At 48.7% G+C, this 25,739-nt stretch overlaps 8 protein-coding genes and 2 non-coding genes across 10 annotated transcripts; 6 read left to right on the top strand and 4 right to left on the bottom strand.

Annotated features, from left to right (window-relative positions):
- Window positions 1-24: 24 nt before the first annotated feature.
- On the bottom strand, window positions 25-109 carry EV420DRAFT_t117. Its single transcript has one exon. It is a non-coding gene; the product is annotated as a tRNA-Ala (tRNA).
- Window positions 110-647: 538 nt separating this feature from the next.
- Window positions 648-1,797, top strand: EV420DRAFT_1478280 (uncharacterized protein; the record flags this gene model as incomplete). Its single annotated transcript, XM_060469479.1, has 4 exons — window positions 648-752; window positions 811-886; window positions 940-1,076; window positions 1,135-1,797. The coding sequence occupies 4 exons, from the start codon at window positions 648-650 to the stop codon at window positions 1,795-1,797; spliced, it is 981 nt and encodes a 326-aa protein (XP_060332546.1).
- Window positions 1,798-1,896: 99 nt separating this feature from the next.
- EV420DRAFT_213069 (uncharacterized protein) lies at window positions 1,897-3,567 on the bottom strand. Its single transcript, XM_060481240.1, has 5 exons — window positions 3,352-3,567; window positions 3,023-3,295; window positions 2,521-2,962; window positions 2,181-2,464; window positions 1,897-2,131 (listed from the first exon to the last, which is right to left on the bottom strand). Exons 2-5 carry the CDS (start codon window positions 3,293-3,295, stop codon window positions 1,997-1,999), a joined length of 1,134 nt encoding a protein of 377 aa, XP_060332545.1. The 5' UTR covers window positions 3,352-3,567; the 3' UTR covers window positions 1,897-1,996.
- A 2,403-nt stretch (window positions 3,568-5,970) lies between these two features.
- EV420DRAFT_212940 (uncharacterized protein) lies at window positions 5,971-6,602 on the top strand. The gene is made up of 2 exons (XM_060481239.1): window positions 5,971-6,420; window positions 6,480-6,602. The coding sequence occupies exons 1-2, from the start codon at window positions 6,083-6,085 to the stop codon at window positions 6,514-6,516; spliced, it is 375 nt and encodes a 124-aa protein (XP_060332544.1). The 5' UTR covers window positions 5,971-6,082; the 3' UTR covers window positions 6,517-6,602.
- Window positions 6,603-7,766: 1,164 nt separating this feature from the next.
- EV420DRAFT_1268032 (uncharacterized protein) lies at window positions 7,767-8,778 on the top strand (the record flags this gene model as incomplete). Its single annotated transcript, XM_060467419.1, has 5 exons — window positions 7,767-8,249; window positions 8,311-8,335; window positions 8,397-8,493; window positions 8,558-8,660; window positions 8,713-8,778. The coding sequence occupies 5 exons, from the start codon at window positions 7,767-7,769 to the stop codon at window positions 8,776-8,778; spliced, it is 774 nt and encodes a 257-aa protein (XP_060332543.1).
- A 782-nt stretch (window positions 8,779-9,560) lies between these two features.
- EV420DRAFT_1306399 (uncharacterized protein) lies at window positions 9,561-11,291 on the bottom strand (the record flags this gene model as incomplete). The annotated part of the gene is made up of 4 exons (XM_060468494.1): window positions 9,561-10,146; window positions 10,200-10,503; window positions 10,538-10,968; window positions 11,028-11,291. 4 exons carry the CDS (start codon window positions 11,289-11,291, stop codon window positions 10,021-10,023), a joined length of 1,125 nt encoding a protein of 374 aa, XP_060332542.1. The 3' UTR covers window positions 9,561-10,020.
- On the top strand, window positions 9,661-9,739 carry EV420DRAFT_t128. Its single transcript has one exon. It is a non-coding gene; the product is annotated as a tRNA-Gly (tRNA).
- Window positions 11,292-12,002: 711 nt separating the features above from the next.
- Window positions 12,003-14,156, top strand: EV420DRAFT_1267833 (capsular associated protein; the record flags this gene model as incomplete). The annotated part of the gene is made up of 6 exons (XM_060467411.1): window positions 12,003-12,446; window positions 12,502-12,645; window positions 12,693-12,799; window positions 12,863-13,750; window positions 13,808-14,028; window positions 14,080-14,156. 6 exons carry the CDS (start codon window positions 12,003-12,005, stop codon window positions 14,154-14,156), a joined length of 1,881 nt encoding a protein of 626 aa, XP_060332541.1.
- A 1,151-nt stretch (window positions 14,157-15,307) lies between these two features.
- On the top strand, window positions 15,308-18,077 carry EV420DRAFT_1267750 (P-loop containing nucleoside triphosphate hydrolase protein; the record flags this gene model as incomplete). Its single annotated transcript, XM_060467406.1, has 11 exons — window positions 15,308-15,453; window positions 15,510-15,632; window positions 15,685-16,010; window positions 16,062-16,181; window positions 16,232-16,300; window positions 16,356-16,644; window positions 16,695-17,078; window positions 17,128-17,325; window positions 17,378-17,572; window positions 17,624-17,781; window positions 17,836-18,077. 11 exons carry the CDS (start codon window positions 15,308-15,310, stop codon window positions 18,075-18,077), a joined length of 2,250 nt encoding a protein of 749 aa, XP_060332540.1.
- A 22-nt stretch (window positions 18,078-18,099) lies between these two features.
- EV420DRAFT_1532396 (Ndufs1, NADH-ubiquinone oxidoreductase 75kD subunit (775)) lies at window positions 18,100-21,056 on the bottom strand. Its single transcript, XM_060472726.1, has 11 exons — window positions 20,856-21,056; window positions 20,719-20,802; window positions 20,612-20,660; window positions 20,541-20,558; window positions 20,467-20,490; window positions 20,365-20,412; window positions 20,249-20,311; window positions 18,968-20,195; window positions 18,605-18,912; window positions 18,318-18,557; window positions 18,100-18,253 (listed from the first exon to the last, which is right to left on the bottom strand). The coding sequence occupies exons 1-11, from the start codon at window positions 20,941-20,943 to the stop codon at window positions 18,160-18,162; spliced, it is 2,244 nt and encodes a 747-aa protein (XP_060332539.1). The 5' UTR covers window positions 20,944-21,056; the 3' UTR covers window positions 18,100-18,159.
- Window positions 21,057-25,739: the final 4,683 nt, after the last annotated feature.

Here is a 25,739-nt window from a genome sequence, read left to right as displayed (position 1 = left end):
AAACTTCTGCAACAACATCGTTGATGGACACTGTGGGATTTGAACCCACGACCTCACGCAGATTAACAATCATGCAAAGCGTGCGCGCTACCAACTGTGCTAAGAGCCCACCTCCTGACCGGAGGAATTGATACTTTATCAAAAGAATAAACTTGATGGTTTGCTGTTGCCGCTTCTCCCACCACCAACATACATGTATACTCACTCCATGCGACGAAAATGGATGTGTATATCATAACTGATATTTAGACACAGATAAGTCAGACTATTTGTGCTCAGGCTCTTACAGCATGCTAATCCCGTCGTATCACAGACTGCAGTTAACAATCCTTCGGCTTGGAAAAGCTTCACAGTGGAAGGTGGGTTCTTTCTTGTAAACGCAGATCTAGTTTACAAGTCTTTAGTATTTACTCATGGCAATTTTCTCGTGCCACATCAAACACCTCAATGAAACGTATTTCTGTGAAGACTGCCATTCAACTACATTTTCCATTGGTACATCTGGCTCAAACGCGAGTGGCGTCTGTCACCTTTTGTTAGTAGTTAGAAGTTATTCATAGATCACGGGACTTGCCTGCACCTTTCTCTCAAAAGCAGAAGCTGGGTTATTTCCTCTTTCCTCTTCATCACCGCACGCTAGGTCTGCCATGAAACTCAATAGTTATGTTCCACTGGAGTGCCTCACGACTGTTGACTCCGCTGATTCTCTTCCTGCATTAGAAGATTATTATTTTAGGCTACGCTCTAAAGAGGTCAGTGGCGCACGCCTATTTTCCATCATCTATCTTGACATGCTTACAATCTGCCAAGATATACAAAATGGAGTTCTACTGGGGGCTTTCTCGAGGCAAAATTGAACAGGAATCTCACCTGAATCGTGTTCAATGTAAGTTGTTTGCCCTGCTACATATATTTAGACCTTACACCATTTTCCATTAGTACGTTCGGATATGAAGCAGCTCTTGGAGAATGAGGAATGGACACTTATCCCGACAGATGAGACTCTTCAGCGTATTTACGACCTCCAGGATTACAACCAAGAATGCTGTCCTGACATTCGCAGGATGTTTACGAACGTAAGGGTCCTATACTTCTCAAACTCTCTTGTAACAAATGAATTGTATCTTATACCAGGCCATTCCAGTGCAAGATTATACGTACACACTACTCCCCACAACTTTGAGTCACTACGTGCACATCATATTTCCCAATTCGTCAACTTTACTGTCAAAACATCATCCCTCCACCCTACCACTCCTCAAAGTCGCGTCACCCGTTCACCCTTGCTTTGTCGTTGGAGCAACCTACCACCTCTTCAACCGCTTTTCAAAGCTGCGGAATCGGCTGATGAGCTCGGTTTCGTCCTTCTATCTTCTTCAGCTCCCTTCAAGTGCGCGTGGATTAGCGGAGTGGCGACCTCATGACGACGTGATAACACGTACGCCTCGCCGGCAGAGAGCCTTCAGGCTACGGGAGCCTGACCTGGAAGTTATGCCACTCCTTTTGGGGCTCCCACAGACGCTGCCTGTCCAGAAAAGATCTGCGCGAATCTTGCTTGCATGTGCAGAAGTTGACGTTGACATTATCCTTGTCAATGACAATGAAATTGGGGAATACGCGTACGAGCCAGTGCAGCGTTGCGTGGACGTGCTAGAGCGTGGAGATGAGTGGAAGCGGGTGGTTCAGATGCGACTATTGTTGAGAAGGCGAGAAGGGATTAGTTTGTCGGCGAGGTGGCGTACTCCGGCCATATGGCGACGGCGAAGGGCGTTGCTCAAGCGGAAAGATTGGTACTAGATTCTTCTGCGACTCTTCTTACCAACAAAAGCGAACTACGTAGTTTGTACATGCTATGAGATTAAGAGACCTGGCTCGTCCAGCATAATAAAAAGTTCACACAGGTTCTACCCGAGCCCAACGAGAGTAAGACAGTTCAAGTACACTGTAGCAAGAGAATCACTTCCGTTAAATGATATAGAAAACTCATACAAGGACATTAGGCCCAGTTGCTAACATTAGACGCGAAGGGGTAGTCAAGGTAACCTTCGGCAACATTCCCAGACAAATAAAACGTAGACCTATTGTATGGCGTCAAGGGTACATTATTCTTCAACCGCTTCGTAAGATCAGGCTGATGAAAATTTAGCAATTATACCTCCCATTCGTTGTAAAGGACTCACATTGGAAATAAAATGCCGTCCGAAGGCAATGATGTCCCCCTTTTCGTCTGCAGCCTCAATTGCTGTCTCCCTCGTGAATGCTCCTGCAGCAATGTACGGCCTTGGCGCCCAGATTTCCCGGAGGAAGTCGTTAGATGAATTCGAAGAAAAATCTTCCGGATTTCGCGTTTCACCACCATCAATTCGAGGTTCTACGACGTGGATGTAGGACAGATCGGGGTGTTTCTCCTTGATTTGCGAAACAAAGTAGGAGAAAGTAGGAATCGGGTCCTTCATCCGAACCTCTTTAAGGCCACACCAGTCAGTTGGGGGTGTCAGTAACGATTGGCTAACGACTGACCCGACACTGTAATACCCCATGGACTCAATCGGATGGCCGTCTTCTCCGCTCCGACTGCCTTTACGACAGCGTTAATCACTTCGAGACCAAATCGTGCTCTATTCTCTATGCTCCCACCGTAACCGTCCGTCCGCTTGTTAGCTACATCTTGCAGAAACTGATCCACAAGATATCCGTGGGCACCATGGATTTCTACACCATCAAACCCGGCTTTATTGACCGCATCAGCAGCTGCTTGAGCATATAACTGAATGTACTCGTGGATCTCTTCGAGAGTTATGGGGCGGGGAACTTTGTCCTTGCCGGAAAGCGGGATAGCTGAAGGTGCAACGTAAGGAAGAGACGGGTCCTCCTCCCACAACGCATTATAGTCTGCGGTACGACCGAGAGCCCAAATTTGACAGTAAATGTAGCTCCCTTTAGCGTGAACAGAGTCGGTTATCTGAAGAAGACATTTTATTAGTTCTCGAATCAACCTGAAATTTCTGGGAAACTACTACACCTCTTTCCATGCTTGCAGCTGCTCTTCAGCCCAGATCCCAGGACAATGCTTGTATACCCCAGCCTTTCGGGCAATGATAGTTGCCTCCGTGATAAGAAGAGTCCCAGGATCACAGGCTCTCTGAGTATAAAATTCCTTGACTATTGGAAGGATCGGAACATGACCTGTCTCCGTCGCTTTGAACCGCGCCATAGGGGCCAGCACAATCCTATGATTGAGGGTAAGGGCTCCGACCTTGATTGGCCGGAACAGCTTGGAAGATCCAAGAGTCATCTATGCGCAATAATGTTAGAAAATGATGAAGAGAAGCGACAAAAGTGCGAGATTACCTTGGGAACTTAATTCGTGTTTTATAGCCGTGCTACGCAACTATTTACACGGTTTCCTTGGAAATTCCCGTAGATTTATCAGACGACGTTAGTAATACCATTGGTAAGTCGGATCCCTTGCTAGAACTTGGTAATATCTGGAATTGCGACTTTGCGGGGCGGTTAAGGTGAACTTCACGATGTTGACAAAGAGTGGATTGAACATCGGGCCGTGGACCATGGGAAGCTCGGCAGAGGTAGGCCGAGCTCCAGACCAGCAGCCGATGTGATCACGGTTACAAGTCTAGCAGAACTCGAAGAGCTGAAGGGGATGGGGTCTCGGAAACCGACACAAGCATTCGATGTGCGGACGAGCAGCATGTTCTATGTTCACTGTAGCAGAATTAATCAAGACTTTCGAGTCGTAGGTGCCACTCAACACCCAATGGACAGACTTGGACTCACGTTCGAAAGAATATACCGTCTGGACGTAGTGATATCCCCCTTCTCGTCTGCAGCGAGTTTATCACCGTCCCTCTTGTGACTTCTCCTGTTGAGATATGTGGTCTCCTGGACAGAACCATTAGAAAAAATTGAATGTCAAGTTCAGGATCACGCGTAATCATCACCATCTGGGTTCCCCTCCTCAATATTTACGAAATAAAGTAGCAGAGGAGTGGGGATATGGTCTCCTTCATTTGAACCTCTATGAACCCGTATCAAGTGAGACAGCACGATAACATTGTTGAACACGTACCCCATCAGTGAAACACCCCAAAGGCGCAATCTGATAGCCTTCCTCTCAACTCCGACTGCCCTTACGACGGCGTCTACACTAACCATGCTCTGTTCTATATACTCCCACAGTATTGACGACGACTTGTAGAAATTGATCAACGAGATATTCATCCGCGTCATGGACCTCAAGGTCGTCATGTCCGACTTTATTCACAGCATCTGCTGCGGATTGAGCGAAACGGCTGCACGTATTCGTTGATCTCATCAGACAGGGGACATAGCCTGTCTGAAAGCCGGGCGGCTAAGGATATGCCGAGTCCTCTTCCTGCAAGGCTTCATAAATAGTCTGATGTGTACCCGAAAGACCAGAGCTGGCAGTGAGGGAGTGATCTGGCAGAAATATCTGTTAGACATTGTAACGGCCGTAGTAAAACAAAATCACCTCTTTCCACGCTTTCGGAGGTTTAACGTTCAAAAACCGTGAAACAGGTCATATCGTGTTCTCAGCGATTCATCGTGATGAAAGAGCTACCAAGAGGTTGGTAAATTAGTTTTTTGAGGTACTGATAGTACTCGAAGCGCGACATCGTGGCAATGAGCTAAACTTCGAAGGTTACCCTGAGTGTTGGACGATAAAGTTTGATTTTGTATAGCGGGCCGATGACGAGAAAAATCGGAAGGGTCGGCGGGCCGTGTTTTCGTGGTCTGCAGCCACATCTGCACTTTCAATGCGATCTAGATAACAGGATTCTACCATTCCTTACTGGTTACCAGACGACAGAAAACACAGATCTTATACTGCATCATTGTCTCTGGCCCTAACGGTGAATTGTATCAATGGGATTTGCCTTGAGACTCGAAGGCCTACCATTCCGGAGTCTTACCAGATTCTGGAAAAGAATAATAGCTTTTCTGGCAGCACATGGATGACGCACGCCCTTTCATATGCCGTACTGCCACTTCTTGCGTCTTATCCACTTCTCTCGGGAGCTTTCTGGGGACTATCTTGAAACCTGTTACAGACTGGAGCGCAGACCATCCTCTTTTGCTCTCTGGCTTGGTTCTACATGAAACTTTACCATTGAGCTAGCACTATTCACTGCTCATACCCAGAAGACCTTTAGTGACCGGAGAAACGGTATCTTTTGTGCGGAATTTAAGCTGGATAACCGGGATTTGAAGGTCTATTTCCGGGATGGGGATGCTCACGGTAATCTGACGACTTCCGTAATGCGGTATCTTTGCGGCGAAGTTATCCTCCAGAGGCCGAAATGAAAGAATCCTTTGATTATGCAATGTCGGAGTACTTGCGATGGACCATACGAGTCTTGTTTGGATTCCTGAACGTGTCTTTCAAAATTCGATTCATCCGCATGGTGCAAATGGTTACCGTTAGCGATACCCTCATCGTTTGGTCGCTTTCTTGCTGAGTATACGATAGACGGCACGGTGCACTTTCTCCCCTTTTCCACGCCTTATACCTGGTTCCTCTTATCAGAATGACGACGTCAAGGCTGACGTGTCCTGGCAAGTTTTTCCTTGCATTTCTACTATTCCATCTTAGTAGTATCCATTCTTGTTCAGCTAGCTCGTTCGGTACCGTAAGAGCGCCCCTTCAACGTGAACCGTTCAAGGCACATGCGTGTTCGTCATGGAAATCCGGGGTAGAGATGTTATCAATGAATTGATATCCCAAGGCTTTGGCGCCGGAGTTTAAGGGCTCGAATGCAGAACACGAGGCGTACTGAATCTCTTTTTTCTGCGAAATTAACACGCAGAGACAATTTTACATAAATCCCGTTGAAACTTGGAAACCGCTTGAGACAATCCTTGTAGGGAAAATAGCCCCTAATGACCTAGGGACCCTAAAATAGGACTGCCGACCACGTGATGCTGAGGACCAGCGCAGCCTCGGACGGAGGAGCTACCCTTATTCTTGTACCACTATCATTACCGCCACCATTTCTGTATTTCTCCCATTTCTTCCCTTAGAGGACACTGAATTTGACCTGCCATGTCTTCAACGTCGCCTCGTTACCCGCCACCAGGGGGCTGTCCTCCTCGACCCCCGACAATTGACGACCTTGCAGCGCGCGCCGTCGTGTCCCAGGATAGCCGGATACCTATCAAGTCTCTATTGAAGGCTGCAGATACTTGGCGCAACCGAGGTCAGACCTACGAGGAGCAGCAAGACCTCCAAAACGCCTTCGTCGCTTACGCTAGTGCCGGCAAACTGGCATTGGAGATCATTGCGGTTCACCCTGATTACGACAAAGCACTCAACGAGGAGCAGAAGTCATCTTTGGCGAAAGTGAGTGCGCCTATTCGTTTTCTTAGGCAAAGTCCCCCCAGGTTACGGGCGCTTGACTTATTTCATTACACCAGTGTTCTAATTTGATTGTTTTTCTTAGAATGGTGAACGTATTCTTGCCAACCTTGCGGGAGTAAAAGATAAACTATTGAGGCAACGGGAAGAATGGGACCGCAAGTATGGCGGTGCAACGCAGCAACCGAATGGGGGTCATACCCCAACTCCGGCATCACTTAGTCGTCAAATAAATGACTCCCAAGGAGGACGGACCGAGTCGCCGCGTATAAATTTACCTCCAGAACAACAACGTCAGTGGCGCGATGAAGAGGCTATGTGGAAAAAGCAAACTGAGGACATCAATCGACAGATGGCAGCGGAACGCGCAAGCGCTGGGGCGCCAAATGACTATCCGAATGGACGTATAGCTGCAGCCATGGGTGCGGCACGACAAGCTGCAGGCGTTCCGCCACCAGCAGCAAACGGGGCCAGCTCCCAGGCTAATAATCAGGAAGAAAAACGTAGGCAGCAGCAAGAAGAGATGCGGATCCGGTCCGAGAAAATTGCGCAACGTCGAAACGAGGAGAAGAGGCAAAAGCAAATGGAGGAGATGATGCAGCGACAGCAGCAGTCAGAGAGGAACGCGCAGAATGAACGGAGAAGGATTGCAGAGAGTAATGCCGCGACATTTGTACCGCCTCCCCCCCAGCTACCTCCTTCATCGTTAACCATGCGTGAAGCTATGAGCGCGCCGCCGCCTATGACCATGCCTGTTCCGTCGACGTCAAGCCAGAATTACAATGTCCCTTCATCCTCCCAACCACCGTCTCAACCAATCGCACAGCCAACCGCCCGATTTGCCCCGTCAGCACACAACGCTGCTTCACTGTACCAGCAACTCCCTAAGCTTCCTCCTATGCCACCACCCTCTAGCTATCCGCCACTTCCAACAGCCCGGTTAGCCTCTCGCGAAGCTTCATCGTCAGCACCACCCGCAGGTCCTTCGCGGACCTCCGATTTCGCAGCTGACTTCTCTCAATTGAATATCAATGACGAACCCCACATGATGCCCCTTGAAAGTCCGACTCGGTACGAGGGCGATTCTACGGACTCTGAGGCACCGCAGCAGTCATCCTCGTATCGTCGCCCAAGGCAAAAACACCAACCTTTTATTGATAACAACCGAACACCCACTAGGGCGGGCCCTTCTCGGTATGTAATAAAGTACATCTTTCCCCTTTCGTGGCCTTAAACGTGTTTGGCTAGACCTCTATATCCGCCTCCGATAACCACGACTTCACCGGCACCCGTTGACGGAGGCCCAATACAGTACCCGCAGCTTATGAGCCAACACCAAAAAACGCAAGGATACTCACCTTCCCTCAATTCCATGTTCTCCTCGACCAAAGCTCCCATCGCTTCTTCAATCCTCTTCGAGCCAGGATACCCTCACAGATCTCAACCGCTATACCCCCTGAATCTTCTCCCTCACCCTCCAGCCCAGCCGCCTCCACCAGTCGCTTACCCTGACCCCGTTCAACGCCATGGTCACCACTACCATCATAACTCGCGTCCTCATCTTTCTCGGTCTGACTCGGATCGAATACCTCGGTCAAACTCGTCTTCGCGGGAACTCAAGCACGTGAACCTGCCGCGCGAGTGTCTGCCGCGTTTCACAGCGATTGCAAAAGTCAACACGATGATAAATCGAGAGACCTGTGGACTCTTGCTCGGGAAGGACAAGGGTCACAAGTTTGTCGTTACGACACTGTTGATACCGAAGCAGCATTCGACGAGTGACACATGTACAATGGACCAAGAGGAGCTGGTGCTACGGTTTACTGAGGAGAGGAACCTGATTACTCTGGGATGGGTGTGTGCTGTCACTGTTTATGACTTTGGGAAGGCATCTGCTGACAACCATTGCTTGATAGATCCACACGCACCCCACGCAAACCTGTATGTCTTCAGTTGCTTATCTTGGGCCACTGTCGCTGATCGGTGTTCTCATTCTGAATAGGCTTTATGTCTTCTGTCGACTTACATACCCACTCTGGGTTTCAACGAATGCTTCCCGAATCATTTGCTGTCGTCTGCGCACCAAGGCAGAACCCCAAGTACGTCTTCTGATTCTCTGATTCTGATATGGTTCACTTGGAGCTCATCGTCTCACCATTACAGCTTTGGTATCTTTCGGCTTACGGATCCCCCGGGTCTGCAGACGATTTTGAACTGCACTGCTACAGAAGCATTCCATCCTCATCCGGATCAACCTATATATACCGTGCGTGTCCATTCCACGAATTCTGGTCCTTGTGATTGACGCTTGTCACCAGGACGCCGACAAAGGACATGTTCAGATGAAAGAGGGTATGTCGCTGGAGATTGTGGATTTGCGATGACGATTCAGCCAATTGTATTATTTGTATCAACGCTGATCTTTATCGGAGGATTTATGGAAACCATCTTTTTACCCTGACGGACAAACTGATGTAATGGCAGGGCCGTCCAAACCTCATTGCATGGTATGTATAGTGGACACTCCGGGTTCCAGGAAATCAGATCGTGATGCCTCTCACGGGGGAACTTCTTGGCTCCCACCAAGTGTCACAACAGTTTGAGTTTTTATAGCTCGCCCCCCTTCAGTACAACACTGCCCCAGGGCTATTTAGTTCTGGGTCCGACTTTTGACTTGGTGGCCAATCGCTCTCTTACCTGCAGATCATGAATCACCCATACAGCGGGTCGGCAAGTTATATCTACGCGAATGAAGTGCGTCCGACGATGTGCGAAGCATTCAATTACGTCTCACTTGCGCTTGAACAGTATGCCCCTAGACCAAGCTGGTATGGGCCGTATTCGCATATGAAGAGCTTCGCTCCGGTGTGTTGTCGTTCTTTGCCTGTAGGAATGCGCTGGCAGATTTACCTCGGCTACCTACCTTCGTTTGGTATAGGACATGTCCTCGATGGAGTCCTTCCCGGCTCAATGGATTCCGCCACGGAGTTCGGGCGGGCATGATCCCGTAGAACAGTGGCCGTGGTTGAGCGAGAGGGATATGTTATCGTTCAGTGATCCGAAGCCGATGTATGTTTTAGCGCTGAAGAAGTGGAGGAAGAGGATTCGTGTGCGTGTTTGTTTGTTTGTTACTCAGATGGTGTGTATCTCTTATGTTTTTCTGTAGACTCGTGTATTGTGCGCGATGCATAGATTGAGGAGATGTTGGTACATCCATCATTGACATTGACCTATTATTATATGCAACAATTCAGAACATTTCGTCGGCATTAATGGGGTAGTGGTAACCTGGGTCGTTGCCATGTTTATGTCGACCCGCCGGGGGTTCGATTCCCCCTTAATGCAGTTGCTTTGGGTGATTCTTTTTTTGCTGACACTGACACTCGGAATCTATATCATTAAGATTTGATCCTCATTGTTCGAAGAGTTGATTCTCAAAGCTAGTTATTTAAAACTGAAACAATTTTTGAGAGTTAACACGTAAGCTAGCTGTAGGTATCGATGTACACTTAATATTTATTGCGAAAATGCTCTTTTGTAGCCTACGGACGGTCTGATCAGTTAGTGCATTGATGACGGTATTTGGTATTGTTAGCAATATGTGCTCAGATACACTAAGAAATACACTATTGTGCGACGGCAACTGCATAGTCAGTGTAACCCTTTCCACTGGTGTCTCCCCTGATGTAAAAAGTAGGCCGGTCGTAGGGAGATAAAGGGATTCTGTGCTTCAACCTTAAAGTGATATCCGGCTAGAATACAAAGTTAGCGAACCAGCGGAGTCTGTCCTACCCAGAATACCCACGTTCGAAATAAAGTATCGGCCGAAGGCAATGATATCACCTTTCGTATCTGCCGTCTCCATAGCGCTTTCCCTCGTATACGCCCCTGCTGAAATAAGCGGCCTGGGAGCCCATATCTCTCGGATGAAATCATTTGATTCGCCTGGCGGCACCTCGTCCCGAGTGAACGGACCACTGATTCTAGGCTCAACAACGTGGATGTACGCCAAGTTAGGATGCCTTTCTCTGATCTTCAAAATCAAATGAGAGAACGTCGGGACCGGGTCTTCCATGCCCATGTCTGGATAGACGTAGGAAACGATATTGCTGCTCGTGAAATGAGGAGTACTCGCCTTGAAACGGGGCCCAGGGGCTGACTCGGAAGCCAGTCCGCTCTGCTCCTACGACTTCCACCACGGCATCTATTACCTGTAGGGCGAACCTGACCCTGTTCTCGATGCTACCCCCGTACTCGTCTGTCCTCTGGTTGGATACATCCTGTATGAACTGGTCAATCTGGTACCCATTCGCACCGTGGATCTCTACGCCGTCAAATCCGCCCTCGTACACAGCCTTAGACGCGCCCTCGGCATACATTCGTACATATTCCCGGATTTCCTCGGCTGTAAGTTCTCTTGGGGTCTCCTCCTTCCCTGTAAGTCTTATGGGCGATGGCGCAGTATACGGAAGTGGCGGATTCTCCTCTCGGAGGGAGGTAATATCTGCGGCGCGACCGAGAGACCAGATTTGACAGAAGATGAAGCTTCCTTTGGCGTGAACAGCGTCTGTTATCTGAGGAAGCATTGTATGGATTTTATAATTATGATGGTAAGATAAAACAGGGCAGGTACCTCTTTCCATGCATCAAGTTGTTCTCGACTCCAAACACCGGGATTGTAGTCTCTCCCGACAGCCTTCTGCGCAATCCATACTGCCTCTGAGATAAGGAGCGTTCCGGGATCGCTTGCACGCTGGGAGTAATATTCCTTTACCACGGAGACATGTGGGACACGGGTCTTCTGGGTGGCTCTGTATCGTGTCAAGGGAGCCATGACGATCCGGTGGCTGAGGGTCAAATTGCCCACTTTAACAGGCTGGAAGAGCTTGGACGACATGGGTAAAAGGATGTGAGTATTTCATGGGATGAAATTAATTTCTTATCATGATTTCCGAGTCGAGTAGCGGGTTCTTGTGGAAGCATTACGGTCTTGTCGGACCATCTCCCGGGACCACGGATGTGGTCTGCTTCGGCCCGTGGCCATGCGAGTTGGCAGGAGTTTTCGGTGGGGAGGTAAAGTTCCTACGCGGCGGAGGCATCATGCTGATCATTTACGTTTCTAAAAGAAGATCGTACCTTTTGACCGAGCCGTTAAGTCCGTCGTGGAAGCTCTTGAATTACGGTAAATCCCGTCAAAAGGTCGTGAACCTAGTATGATGGGGAGGAGCGCGTAGTCAGTATCCTGACTAGGGAGTAGTCACTTGACTCTCTCAGGCCTGGAACGCGGAGTACAAAATGTTCAGCATCTGATTGCTAATTTAACGACCAATAGCCGCCTCTGCAAGTTCTGGCTAGCGCTGAGAAACGATACTATACTTGCTCGACGAAAACGCTATGTCTGGGATTACCCGCTTCTCGAATCTCCAGCGTAGCATAGTGACAAGGTTCGAAAGATCGGATCGATCAAAATCCGGCGATTTCCGATGCTACCGTATTCAGTCGTTTACCAAAGCCAACACCTCCGGAAGCAAATACCAGCAAATACTCTTCTGATAGCGCCGCCCTCGACCACATTTCCCGCTTTTTATATCCGTCGTTGACGAGGACGATGCGGCTCGCTGACCGTCCTGAAGCGCAATGGGCGCGGCATAGCGGTTATTTCTTTTTGGCCTTTGTCTTTATTGTCTTTCTCCAGGCCGGTCTCTGGGCCGAAAGCAGAAGCCATGCTGAATTGGATATCCCAAAATCGGTTTTCTCGCTGGGAGAGACGAATTCTGCGGCGACTATTAATTCTCACCCGATACCGAAGCTGATAGAGGCAGCCGAAGAACAGTACAGGGCCAAGGTGTCGCGACAAAGCCAGACGTTGGAGGATGCAGTTGCAGAGTACATACGACGGTACCATCGCCCACCACCCAAGGGCTTCGACGCATGGTGGCGTTTCGCCAAGGACAATGACGTGGTGATGGTGGACGAGTACGATGGCTTGATGGAGGACCTCGAGCCATTTTGGAGCATGCCAGGACAGGAGCTTCGTCGACGGTCCCGACAGGTACGCGAACAATGACCCGAGGGGAGGCTGTCCTTCACTGACGACAAATTTCCAGGCTGCCGAGCTTCCATCAGTTGACCTTGTGAGAGTACGGAACGGCAAGGCGACTCTGGTCAATCTGAACAGGGGTTACGAGAATGGCGATGTCAGTGCTCGAGCTCAGGGATTGCATAGAATGATGGAGAAATTTGTTCATACTGTGCGTATATTCTACATCTGCGAGGACATTGACTTAGGCTACGCCAGTTACCTGACATGGATCTCCCCGTCAACGCGAACGCTGAAGGTCGCGTTACTGTACCATGGGAGCATCGGAAATACACAAATCTCACCAACCAAGACTCAACAGGCGAGTTTACACACTGTTTCGCATTCTTATCATCTGACATTTGTTTCTCTTCAGCTGGCGTCGAAAGCATGCTAGGCGGAGAATTTATCCCAGACTGGCGAGGCGACGGCAACGTATGGGAGGCTATGCGGCGAACATGCGAACCTACGTCGCCCGCGCGTCGTCTGTATGCATCCACCAAGAACGTTTTTTCTGCTCAACCTATCGATTATATGTCCGGGACGCAACGTCCAGGCAGTGATTTCAACTTCCTGTCTTCGAGCTCGGCAAACCTCGACTTTTGTACTCTTCCGCATGCACACTATCAACAAGGACTCTTTTTCTCCGATTGGCGAACAATTCCCGTACTCTATCCAGTGTTTAGTCCGGCTAAAGCGAAAGGTTTCATGGATATCAAGATTCCCAGCCACTATTACTACGGAAGCACCAAGCGGTATACCTACGGTTGGGACCCCGTCAATCTGGAACTGAAAGAGACCGACGATATGGAAGTACCGTGGGAGCAGAAGCTGGATAAAGTCTTCTGGCGAGGCTCTTCCATCGGGGGAGGGAACAATCCGAGTGGTTTCTCTCCCCAGTATCACCGCCAACGTTTTGTCCGAATGGCATCACAGACCGGTAACAATAACCGGACTGTGACCTTCGAGGACCCACCATCGTCCTCACGCTATGTATCTGTTCCTGTCGCCATGGGGAAGCTCAACGAGGACATCATGAACGTCGCCTTCACCAAGGCTACCAACCCGGAGGCTTATCCTGGCGGTTTGACTGAGCTGGTCAAGGATCACCGGTTTGCCGACGCTGTTTGGTTGGGGTATAATTGGAAGTACAAGTACATCGTGGACCTTGATGGCATGAGCTATAGCGGGCGTTTCATGGCGTTCCTTGCAAGTGACAGTGTCCCTGTCAAGGCTACAATGTACAAAGAGTTTTATTCAGATTGGATACAACCATGGTAAGTGTTTCTCATGATGAACGCCGGTTCGTATTCCTCACACCCGGTCATCAACAGGGTACATTATATTCCGCTATCAACGACTTATAAGGAGATCTACAACATCCATGCGTATTTCTCTGGTCCGTCACCTGTAACGGTCGAGGCTGCGGAGAGTCTGGGTGTGATCCCGTCGCGCGATGAGCATATGACACAAGAGGCTGACCGCCAGCTAAGGCGGATTGCCCGTGCGGGGAAACAATGGAAAAAGACCATGGGCAGGCCGATCGATATGGATGGTATGCGGTTTACCTTTTTGAAATGTCCTATCCCTGAACTTTTTTTTCCAGTTTATGTCTACCGACTGTGCCTGGAATATGCCAGGTTACTAGCTGAGGATAGGGACGCAATGGTTTATGATCCGTAAAAGGCTCTTATATAGATATAGATCTCTTGCCTTATAATTACTGACTTTCGGACTGACATTGTAGCACTATAACGCAAGTATTCTGGATTAATGCGCAAAATATTTATTGGGTTTTTCGAGGATTTGATGGAGGACGGTGATGTGCTCTTTCAATTTGCAATCACGCTTGACGCCACAAGAACAACACAAAGCTTGTCGCTGGCGTTCGGGAAATGGTGAGTGTTAGTCCTACGTTACTGTACCTTAAGTTTCTAAGAAATGATACCAGAGACCAGCAGTCAAGCCAAGTCCTGTGGATGGAAAGATTATGGATTTTGGCAACCGACTCGATTTGTTATTGGAATCCCTGTAGTTGTTTGCACCTCGCGAGGATGCGACGGCGTGCTGATTGACTACGGGGAAGTCGCTACCCATGGACACCGACCTTTCTCAAGAAAACGTAAGTGCTTCATTCCGCGTGTAATTTTACACAGCCGTCGCAAGCAGGTGTTTCTTGTGCAGATTCTGGAAGAAAGGTTGCTCTTCCGCCTTTCTCCTAGTACCGCAATTGGACGAGTCAATTCGGCTGCTTATCGGCATGGAAAAACCGAGTACGTTATTCATGCTCATGGGGATCAAAGTAGTATTAACGGTGTCCATAGAGGAGCAGATCATTCCAAGAAGTTCGTGGATGCTGTACTTTAGGTTTCTGCATGCGCCTTGATATGTGCCTGTATTCCCTTCTTAATTTCAACATTTGTCCGTCTACTCGCGTATCATATCATCTACATGTCATAGAATGCGGTGAGTTTGCCTTGTGCACCAATACTTAAATAGTTTTTACAGGCTTTTGTCTATCTGGTATGTAAGCGTGTGCTGGATCGTCGCCTTCCTTATGTCACGAGTTGGTTGTCTCTGTATTGGGACGGGCGCTTCTTTTGACGCATTTTGCTTTTGATTAGGCAACGAAGATACCGTGTTCGCTTTCATTTGCCCGCTGGTCGACTTTTAAAAAGCCCGTGACTTTAAGTTAAGCGCTCAGCATAGGCTTCGATCTTCTATAATCGCATCTTGTTCTTTTTGCTCTAATAAAGCGTTTAGGCACCCACCCTCTCTAGGATATAAATTCTGACCTCTTGTCCCTCAAAAATCCCCATCTCGTTCTCCTCGGCATGTCTTTCTACGATTCCGACTCTGATAATGATGCTCGCTCTTCTGATCCTGGTCCCGAAGAAGGAGGTGTGGGCCTTGCCAATCCCGCGCTATCCCAAAGCCGTCGTAGACTGTTGGATTTGATAAATCGTCTGCATAGTACTGGGTCAGTAGTTTTTAATTTTCTTCGACTTTCGGCTCATTGATTATTGTTTTCTTCAGTGCCCAGGTAGACATCGACCTTCCTCAAATCGCTGTGATCGGATCTCAGAGTGCCGGAAAGTCGTCTCTCATCGAATCAATTTCTGGTATTACCCTTCCTCGTGCGACGGGCACTTGTACAAGGTAATTGTAACTTGTTTCGTTATGCAGTACCTGTCTGATCATGGTCGTTCAGGTGCCCTACAGAGTGTCGTCTGGCGAACTCCAGTGACATCTGGAAATGCATCGTATCGTTGCGCTTCATCAAAGACGTCAACGGTCAGTTGTTAGGTACTGCCCGTAACGAGCACTTCGGCGAGACTATCTACGACAAGGCTGAGGTCGAAGAGCGCATTCGACGGGCCCAACGTGCTATCTTGAATCCGAATCGGCGTTCTACAGAGTTCCTCGAGGGCGATGATGAGGACCTCTCCGAAAACCAGCTTTCATTCTCTACAAACTGCGTTTCGCTGCAGATCACTGGACCAGGTGTTGCAGATCTATCTTTTTGCGATTTACCTGGTACGTTGGGTCGCTCTTTTGGTATGACTAGTACTTATACTCGTTTGATAGGATTGATTGCGAGCGTTGGCAGTACGGGAAATAAGGGCGATATCATGCTTGTCAAGACTCTTGTTGAATCGTATATCTCCAAACCGAGTTGCCTGATTCTCTTGACCGTAGCCTGCGAGAGTAAGTGTTCAATCATTCAATCTGACATCTCCCTTAAAGATAACTCGTAGCCGACTTCGAGAACCAAGGCGCTCATCACCTAGCCAAGACCCATGACCCTGAAGGGAAGCGTACTATCGGTTAGTCACTTGATTCTCCCATTGTTCTTTGTAACTGTTAACATTCTTATTCCAGGTGTGCTCACCAAGCCAGACCGCATCCCTCCCGGTGACGAAACGGGATGGCTGGATTTCATCCGCAACGAAAGGGAGCCTCTTGAAAACAACTGGTATTGTGTCAAGCAACCTTCGTCCTCGGACATCAAGAACGGTATAACTTGGGCTGAGGCGCGCACCAAAGAGAACGAGTTTTTCTCCATGACTGCTCCGTGGGCGGACCTCGATCCCATGTACCAGCGCTATCTACGCACTGTGAACCTCGTCGAACGTTTGAGCAACATTCTATCTGACTTGATCTCCAAACGGTAGGCTTCGTCATCTCTTCTTTGCCCTGGTATTAATATTCGAACTCTAGACTTCCAGACATCCAATTGGAGCTCGAGCGCGCTGTCGAAGGAACCCTCGACCAACTGGCCAAACTGCCCAAGGAACCATCCAAGAATCCCCTCCACGAGATTTCAGCGCTCCTCTCGGCATTTACTATGGACGTCTCCAAGCACGTTGAAGGTATACCTGATGAGGAAGGGATCCTCCAATCCATCGGACCGGCTCAGGAAAGGTTCAAGAGGGACATTCGGGGGACAGCTCCACAGTTCCGTCCGTTTGAGCGGAACCGTGTTGGCACTCAGACTCTCGATGCTCCGTTGTTCTTGAGTAACGAGGAAGATGAGACAGAGGAGGGAGAAGACGCTCTCCAGGAGTACATCTGTGTGGACGAAGTACACACCAGGGCTCTTCAGTGAGTGCTCTGTCCAGGATATGGGCATAAGTTGACGTACATTACGCAGCGCACGTACTCGGGAGCTTCCAGGACATTTCCCATTCGTCGTACAAGCATCGTATATCTTCATGTTCACCGACAAGTGGCACACCCCTGCCAAGACACTCTGCCGAGCTGTTTACAACGTCCTCACCGACCACGTCAACAGGCTTATCACTCAACATTTTGGATCCTTTGGGCAAAATATCTTGGAGCAGCGCGTTCGGTAAGATATTTTTCTTTCGGCATTCTTTCTCTAACAAACCTGTTTGTGGCAGGGTATACGTGCAGGAGCACCTCAAGAAACAGCTTGAGCAGACCGAGGCTCGAATCGAATGGCTCGTCAAGTTGGAAGCTCGACCGTATACTCTGAACACTCACTACCTTTCGGATTATACCGAGAAATTTCTTGCGTACTACAAAGCTGCCAGGGGCAAGCAAGAACACGGAGCTTTGGTATCTTTACTGAAAGAGTATTTTCAAGTTTCTCTTCACTTTAATAAAAACGAACTAATATGATTCAGCTCGGGAAGCTCTTATGACACTGTCGGCGCAATTCTGTCTGGCCTGGACAGTATTGGCATCCATGGGGTCGAGGGTCCAGACTTGGCGAAGCTGCTTCCTGCGGATCGCATGGAAGCATCTTTGAAGATAATGGCAGACGTTCGTGCATACTTCCAAGGTATGCCTTTCCAATCCCAGCCTATTGTCGGCTTCCTCATGAGACAATATACAGTTGCCTACAAACGCTTCGCCGATAATATCCCTCTCGCCATCGACTACGACCTCGTTCGAGGTGTCGACCGAGGGTTATTGGCCACTTTATCCAAGCAACTGGGAATCTACGGAGCGAACGGACAAGCAATCTGCAAGGAATTCGCCCAAGAGTCACCCCAAGTCGCAGGTCGCCGTGAGGAATTGACGAAAAAGCTGGAGCGTTTGCAGAGCGCCAGCGAAGAGTTAATGCGAACCGGATAAACACGTACCCAAGTCTTGCTCTCAAAGTTGATATAATAAAAATAGATGCTTTTTGAGGTTTCCGTTTCTAGTTACATGTTCGTCATGCAAAAGCTGCTGCCGGCTCCTGCCCAACACTAGCACCAAATTCTTCACCATTCACAAAGGCCCGAGTACATTGCGCCATCGTCACCGAGCTAAAAAGAAATTTCAAATTGATCAGTCACCACGTATATTATAGGCTGCGGCAGGTATACATACTTTCTCGATATCGGATCCGTCTGGTAGAAGTTGCTGATGGGTTTCACGTATGGTGCGCCCGAAATCTTGGCACCCGCAGTCTTGGCAGCTAGCGCCCTCAATCCGACGCTAGCAATACCAACGGATGTCGGTTCCGTGACGTCGTACCGCACAAGCGTGGGTGAGATCTCCCACATGCGATCCCGCAGTGACAACACATCATCGTACGGTAGCGGTGATCCAAGGACTTCCGAAAGAGCTCTACAGGCGCGTCAGCCAGGAACAAGAAAAGTAGAGAGGATACGAACCGTATAATCTTCCAGTCTTCCCGAGCAGCACCAGGAGCAGACACTGCTGCACGGCCAAGCTGTGATCTGCCTTCAGTGTTGATCCATGTCGACGACTTTTCGGTGTATGCAGTGGCAGGCAAGCAAACGTCTGCGAGTTGAGCACCAAGATCACCGTGATGGCCTTGGTAAACAACAAACGCATCTTGTGGAATGGATTTGGGGTCAACCTCGTCGGCATTCAGCAGGTAGATGAATTTAGGTTTCGTGGATGAAGCCTTCTTCGAAGGGACGAAACCAATATCATACGCAGCAGGCCGCGAAGCAACCTAGAAACAGAGATGACATCAGTATGCGACAAACTGGAGAAAGCTGAGGACTGACACGTTGGAGAACACTGAAGCCATTCCATTCTGGTGTCAGAAGCGTTTTCTTGTTGCTCTCCACGAATTTCACCAAAGCGTTGTAAGAAGCAGCAGAGTCGGGATGCTCGACAACCGAACTTCCAACAATGATAAGGGGCTTCTTCGCCTGCGCGAATTTCTTGGCAAAGGCGCTCTTGCCTGAAACGAAGGTACTCAGAGCTTTCGCGTCAGCACCGAGATACTCGTAACCATATGTCGTATCTGCACGTTCGCCGATGAAACCAACTTCCAATCCGCTGTGCAACCATGACTTCCGAATCCGAGAGTTCAGGACGGCCGCTTCATGTCGAGGGTTGGTACCAACAAGGAGAATCACATCAGCTTCCTCAACACCGGGAATAGTGGAGTTGAAGAGGTAATTTGAACGAACGTCGACGCCATGAGTCGGAGCAGACGAACCTCCTTGCTGATCAAGGACAAGGTTATCCGATCCTAACCGGTTGACCAAATCCTTCAAGGCTACCATGGACTCCGTATCAGCAAGATGGCCCACGACGGCTTGTATCTCGTTCTCCGTGGCACCAGACGCTGCAAGCCCATTCGCGATTGAAGTAAGAGCATCCTCCCATGAAGCCGGTACAAACCGATCGCCATTTTTGATGAGAGGAACTGTCAACCGTTGATACTTGAGTCCATCGTAAGAATAGCGCGTCTTGTCACTGATCCACTCCTCGTTAACGTCGTCATTGGTTTTAGGTTGGATTCGCATGACCTGAACACCTCTCGAGTCAACACGAATGTTAGACCCTACAGCATCCATGACATCAATCGATTCGGTATTCTTCAGCTCCCAAGGTCGGGCGTTGAAGGCGTACGGTTTGCTTGTTAGGGCTCCGACGGGACAGAGGTCGATAATGTTCCCAGACAGCTCCGAATTCATCGTCTTCTCCACGTACATACCAATCTGCAAGTCATTGCCCCGACCCGTCGTGCCCAGCTCCTCGACACCCGCGACTTCGTTAGCGAAGCGGACACAACGCGTACATTGGATACAACGATTCATGGATGTCTTGACAAGAGGTCCAAGGTCCTTGTTCTCCACCGCACGCTTGCCAGCTATCTCGTGGAAACGTGTACGGTCGGAACCATAGCGCATAGATTGGTCTTGGAGGTCACATTCACCACCTTGGTCACAAATAGGGCAATCAAGAGGATGGTTGGAGAGAAGGAATTCCATGACGCCTTCCCTGTATAGAGATCAGAAAATGGTAACAGTGCTGCAAATTTCTAGGTGACTGACCGAGCAGCATGGACCATGGGTGTGTTGGTGTGCACTTTGGCACCTGGCATAGCTGGCATCGCACTGTAGATGAAGATAAGGATAACGGCCACCCAGAACGACTGCCCGAGACGCACCATGATGCAACAGCCTTTGGTGACCGCTCGACCTCCACTAAACACATTCTATTAAGGATATTAAGCTCGTGTCGACTGTTTGGCTTGATTGACGTGTCTTACCGACAGTTCCCGGCAATGGCGAGCCTAGAAAAGACATGAGAAACAAAAAAGCGTGAAATGGAAAGGTAACATACCGGTCGTGGTAGCAGAATCTGGAGAAAAGAAAAATGAGCCAGTGGACGTCATTGTTCATTGCTGAACACACCGAGGTATAGCAGCACCAGCAGCCTCACATGCTTGAATAAGAGCAGAGCCTGCCAATATTGTGTCCTCAGTGGCCACCCCAGGCTGATATTGTCATTACACCCATACCCTGTGGTACCGTCACTTCCTTCCCATCCACGGTTAGAGTTATATCTGCATGTCGTGCAGATGTCGACGAGATATTCCTACGGCCTACAGAAGAAAATATTTATAAAACGCTCAAAGGCGACAGAAAAGGAACGCACTGCTGGACGGTGAGGATGACGACCCCACGACCATTCCGAGTAGACCCGCCGACGTTGGTCGCGACGCCGTTGAAACAATACGCCACATGGCGAGCGTAGCAGTTAATCAGTGCGAGAAAATAATGAGTAGATGGGGCGCGCGGCCCACGAGCAGGGAATAGCAGGAGCAATGGGGCTTACCCGTCGTTGTAGACAGTGACGAACGACGGACCAACCACCGTCCAGGGATTTCACTTTCCCACGATTTTTGTGCACGTGGCGATCCGGATAGCTTCTTCCTTTTACGAACAATATTTTGGAATATTAGAGTAAATTAAACTATTATGTAAATATAATTCCCGCTACCTTGGTAGTGGGTTCTTGCATTTTGCTATTGACAGCATTTTTGGCGGTAGATTGGGTGAAATCTAATTCATTCAGCTCCCTCCTATTTTTGATATTGTATGGCATGGGATTTGAACTTTAAAGCACATTATCTGCCTTTCACTGAATTCGAGGGGGTTTCGGCATGCCTTGCCATTCGGGATTGTCTGCTATGGAAGCTGACTAATGTCTCAGCGGCGTTTGTCACTTGCTATGGTGGGATTATTTATAGACCACATTCTCCTACCATTCTTGTGCGGTTGAAATGCTCCCATCTACATGCACTGTTGATACAGTCCCCCATATGTTGTCGTTCACTTTTAGCCACCGTACAAGTCAGTCACTTCCTGTCGTGGGGTCCGGTTGCTTTCGTATCACTCTTGTCAGTCGACAAAGTTCTACAGAGATGGAACAGTCTGTTGGAATGTCAAGTGTCGCACATCATGGTGCAGTCGACGTCGGGATCTTCAGTAGGAAGCACCGTTCATCTGTTCTCCTCCTCGGCTTTCCTTATTACATCATATTGCTTCTATTAGTGTACACGGCATGTAGATAAATAGGTAGACGAACGACGATGACCCTCGCCTGTTTGCGAGGGTTCCCTGCTATATCCGGGTGAGCGGCTGGAGAATTACCGCTTATCTCAACACAAACAGGCTGCATAACCCACAGTCCTTGTCGCTCTCGTTCTCTGTGCTGACTCTCGAGACTATCGCTACACCGCCACCCCGACACTGGTGTCGAGATCACCTTTGTCACTTGCTAGACCACGAGACGGTCTGGTCGTTCGCTTTGCTGGTCCACGAGACGGTCCGGCTGTTCGCTTTTCTGGTCCACGAGACGGTCCAGTTGTTCGTTTTTTGCTCTCCACATTCGTTGTTTGCCGCGTCGAGATCGCCTATAGAGCAAAATGTCGGACGAGTTGTTTGGTGCGCGTTTTCCCAAGTTATCGGTCGGAAACTTTGCGGAATGGCGAGTGATGATGGAGGCCGAGCTCACGCGTCGGAAGCTCTGGACCGACATTGTCGAGATTGAGGTTGATGGAGATGGGAAGTCGGAGTCAGAGATCTTGGTGGAGATCACGACGAAGTTGAAGGCACGGGATAAGCAGAAGATGGCGGAGGCTAGGGCCGAGATGATTTTGAGGGTGGATGTCGGGCAGCTGGCGCACATGGACTCGAAGGACCCACGGGAGATTTGGGGGAACTTGCAGACTGTGCATCGTGCACAGGGCTTTGCAACGAGCTTGTCTTTGCGAAGGAAGTTCTTGACGGCGAAGATGCTTGAGGGCCAGGGCATGGAGGCTTGGGTTGGAAAGATCAGGCGAATGGCGAAGGCGATGGAACTAGCCGGTATCGACGTCAGCGACCAAGATCTAATCCTCGCACTCACCATGGGACTCCCCCCTTCCTACGAAAATGTCATTATCAACTTTGATGCGACCCCTCCCGACCAGCTCACACTCTCGAACGTGATTATTCGCTTGCTGAACGAAGAAACGCGCCAAGCGTCGCTTGCTCCTGAACGTTCGGAGAAGGATAAGGATGGGATAGGTGATGATGATGAAGTTGCGGCAGTCGCCTTTCGCGGTGGCAAGGCATCCAGGGGCCTGAAGGGAAACAGTCAAGTCGAGCTCACTTGCTTTTTCTGCGATAAGGCCGGGCATTTGAAGGCGGATTGTGAGGAGAGGGCGAAGTGGCGGAAGTCGAAGAAAGGGAAGACTGTGGCGGCGGACTTCGCCGGGTTGGCTTATGAGAGTGACTCCGATGTCACTTTCTAGGTTACTCTTTCCCACCACGGTGTTCACCTTCCGGGGGTGTACATTGTATGTTTTCTCCTCTCATTTTTCTCTTCTTTTCTTGGTATTGATGCACGAACTTGCGGGGGTGTGTTGGAATGTCAAGTGTCGCACATCATGGTGCAGTCGACGTCGGGATCTTCAGTAGGAAGCACCGTTCATCTGTTCTCCTCCTCGGCTTTCCTTATTACATCATATTGCTTCTATTAGTGTACACGGCATGTAGATAAATAGGTAGACGAACGACGATGACCCTCGCCTGTTTGCGAGGGTTCCCTGCTATATCCGGGTGAGCGGCTGGAGAATTACCGCTTATCTCAACACAGTCTTTGGTTAGTATGCCTGGATTGCAGACACAAGTCTGCTTGGGTATGGATTGGTTTCTGTCATGGTCCAAACAGGGGAGTGATGCTTGTGAGTGGCGTTCTTGTTGCATTACTGCCAGTTAATCATTTTCACAAGCTTTTGGGGGGATGGAATCACTTCGACACATCTACAACTTACTTTGTGAACCGAAATCTGCTTCATTCTTTATGACAGCAGACAAGTCTTCACTCTTAAACGAACTTGGTGGTCACGGCATTTTACAACGCATGACTTGCGGAGACCATGTCTTCTATCTCGACCTCTTGATCAAGCATTTTATGAGCGGGATGTGTACTGCCATGAATGGCCCTTTGTGTAAAGGTGTCGTTCAGGCTTGTCATCTTGCCCAGGTGAGGCTGCTGGTGTTCATGACAATGTGTTTACTATGGTCCAACGCTCTCGCTCATATTCCCCCTCTGGCATTACTCTCGTACTGGCACTTTCTTGCATGGAACTATTCTGAACAAAAACATGATCGTACAATTGATGCTTTAATGTGACGTGTCAATGACATCAGTTACATGCCCTATAAGGGCAATGTCTCCTATATCAATATGGTCTTCAACGATCATTTTGAAAAAGCAAGCAAAAAGGATCTCACGCCTCTTCTTGCTGCGCATGGTATTACTGAAATTGGATCTCGTCAGTCAGTGGAGGACATGCAGATCACTCTGAGTGATCACCTGTTTGGAGGGCGATGTGCAGAAGCATTATGTACCCCACTGCATGTCATAGCCATTGGGTGTCTAGAAAATTTGAATGAACATGCGTTCACAGACCGCACTTTGTCTTGATTACATTGTTCATAATACGGATTACTGTTTGACATATGCATACGTTACAAATTCATTACCTTTCTTTTTTCTGCTCCCCCGCTCCCCTCGCCTTCTCCTTCCAAAAGAAGCTAACATGTCTTTCACACACATTACTATTGAGGGACTCCTTGCTCAGCACACACTCGTGGATTGCGATGACTCTTATATTTCTCATGCTTGGCTGGAAGCTCATCCTGAGGTTAATCTAAAATGGTCCAATTTGCTCCTTCAATTTGTCAGCTCTAGGGGCTCTGTTGCCGTTCCACTATGTTTCTTACCATGTGATCCAAGAGACTTTGACGTTTTCATTGGCAGACAAGCCATGTCTTTTTATGGCGAAATGTCTGGTTCTGTTACCGGTTTGTTGGTCTTACTAGTCGTTCACACATTAGCTCACAAGTAGATATTTCACAGACTTTCGTCTACCTACACAGTGCCCTTTAGAACCGAGCTACTTCTCACCAGGGACAGTAAATGCAAGTTGTATGTAACTTGTGTTCCTTTTCCTCCGAGCCTGGAATAACGATATTTCAGTTGCAGACCCACCGCCTTCGTCTTGCTTAGATGGTAGAAATGATGGACAGTGTTCCTGTTCCACGTGTTCTCAATCGATTGTGACAGACTCCATTGTGGATGCAGTCGATGTTCAAAGTCCTTCATTCATGGACGAAGGCACATGTGATGTGCCCATGACATCTGGGAATTCTGATTTCACTACATTGGTCATTCAGGGCATGCTTTTTGGTCGAGCCACCACGGGTGCACGATCTCTTGTTTTCACGGATGATATTCCTACTCTTTTGTATGTTGCAAATTTGCATGGCATTGATCCTCCCACTTCCGGCTCTGCCACAGACTACCAAAGAGTGATACTTGCTCATGTTTTATTGGGTCATTGTTTCGATCGTCACTCACTTGAGCATACTCACTCTTCGGGAGCACACGCTGATGTATCAACGTGTCTGAACATGTCACATCAGGCTCATTCCGTTGGAACATTGAGTAAGCAATTGTTAGACTTCGTTCTTTCTTATTCTGAGCACAGTGCACACTTGACTCTTCCAAAGTTAAGAATCATATTGTCATCGTTGGGTGCCCTTCCAAAAACTGGGCAGAGAAAAAATAGGTCTGACCTTATCAATGCCCTCCAATTGTTTTACGAACGCTTATGTGAATCAAATCCAACCGAGATCAGCTGTTTGCCTCACATTCCACGAGAGGTATTAGTTATGATTGCTCAAAGTCATCATGTTAATTTTGATAAAAATATATCTATGGACTCTCTGTGCAAAAAAGTGCATGACCATTTGCATTCCGGACAATGTAATGAACATGTTGCACATTGCGCCATTGATGATCAAGAATGTACCCCTTATCCAGATCTCCTTTCAAAACATTTATCTTCTTCAGATGGCGCTTCATTTGAGCAACAGGCTCTGGATACGGGCGATGCAACAAGGGAATTCTTAATTCAGAGCCTAAAGACTGGGGTGAAAAAGTTACCTAAACGAACTTGTATGCGCATCATAGAACAACACAAGT

The sequence above is a fragment of the Desarmillaria tabescens genome (assembly GCF_030435595.1).
Source record: "Desarmillaria tabescens strain CCBAS 213 chromosome Unknown EV420scaffold_12, whole genome shotgun sequence".
Classification (NCBI taxonomy): domain Eukaryota; kingdom Fungi; phylum Basidiomycota; class Agaricomycetes; order Agaricales; family Physalacriaceae; genus Desarmillaria; species Desarmillaria tabescens.
This window is presented reverse-complemented; position numbering and strand designations above follow the sequence as displayed.

Excerpts from the sequence above, each read along its gene's own strand:
- EV420DRAFT_213069 (XM_060481240.1), bottom strand. The coding sequence starts at position 3,295 with ATGACTCTTGGATCTTCCAAGCTGTTCCGGCCAATCAAGGTCGGAGCC. Across the intron at positions 2,465-2,520 it reads ATGGGGTATTACAGTGTCGG|AGGTTCGGATGAAGGACCCG; the intron begins GTCAGTCGTTAG and ends GTGGCCTTAAAG. Across the intron at positions 2,132-2,180 it reads GACGGCATTTTATTTCCAAT|CCTGATCTTACGAAGCGGTT; the intron begins GTGAGTCCTTTA and ends AATTTTCATCAG.
- EV420DRAFT_212940 (XM_060481239.1), top strand. The coding sequence starts at position 6,083 with ATGTCTTCAACGTCGCCTCGTTACCCGCCACCAGGGGGCTGTCCTCCT. Across the intron at positions 6,421-6,479 it reads CTTAGGCAAAGTCCCCCCAG|AATGGTGAACGTATTCTTGC; the intron begins GTTACGGGCGCT and ends TGTTTTTCTTAG.
- EV420DRAFT_1532396 (XM_060472726.1), bottom strand. The coding sequence starts at position 20,943 with ATGTGGCGTATTGTTTCAACGGCGTCGCGACCAACGTCGGCGGGTCTA. Across the intron at positions 20,413-20,466 it reads GCCATTGCCGGGAACTGTCG|AATGTGTTTAGTGGAGGTCG; the intron begins GTAAGACACGTC and ends TATCCTTAATAG. Across the intron at positions 18,913-18,967 it reads GCTTCAGTGTTCTCCAACGT|GTTGCTTCGCGGCCTGCTGC; the intron begins GTCAGTCCTCAG and ends CTCTGTTTCTAG.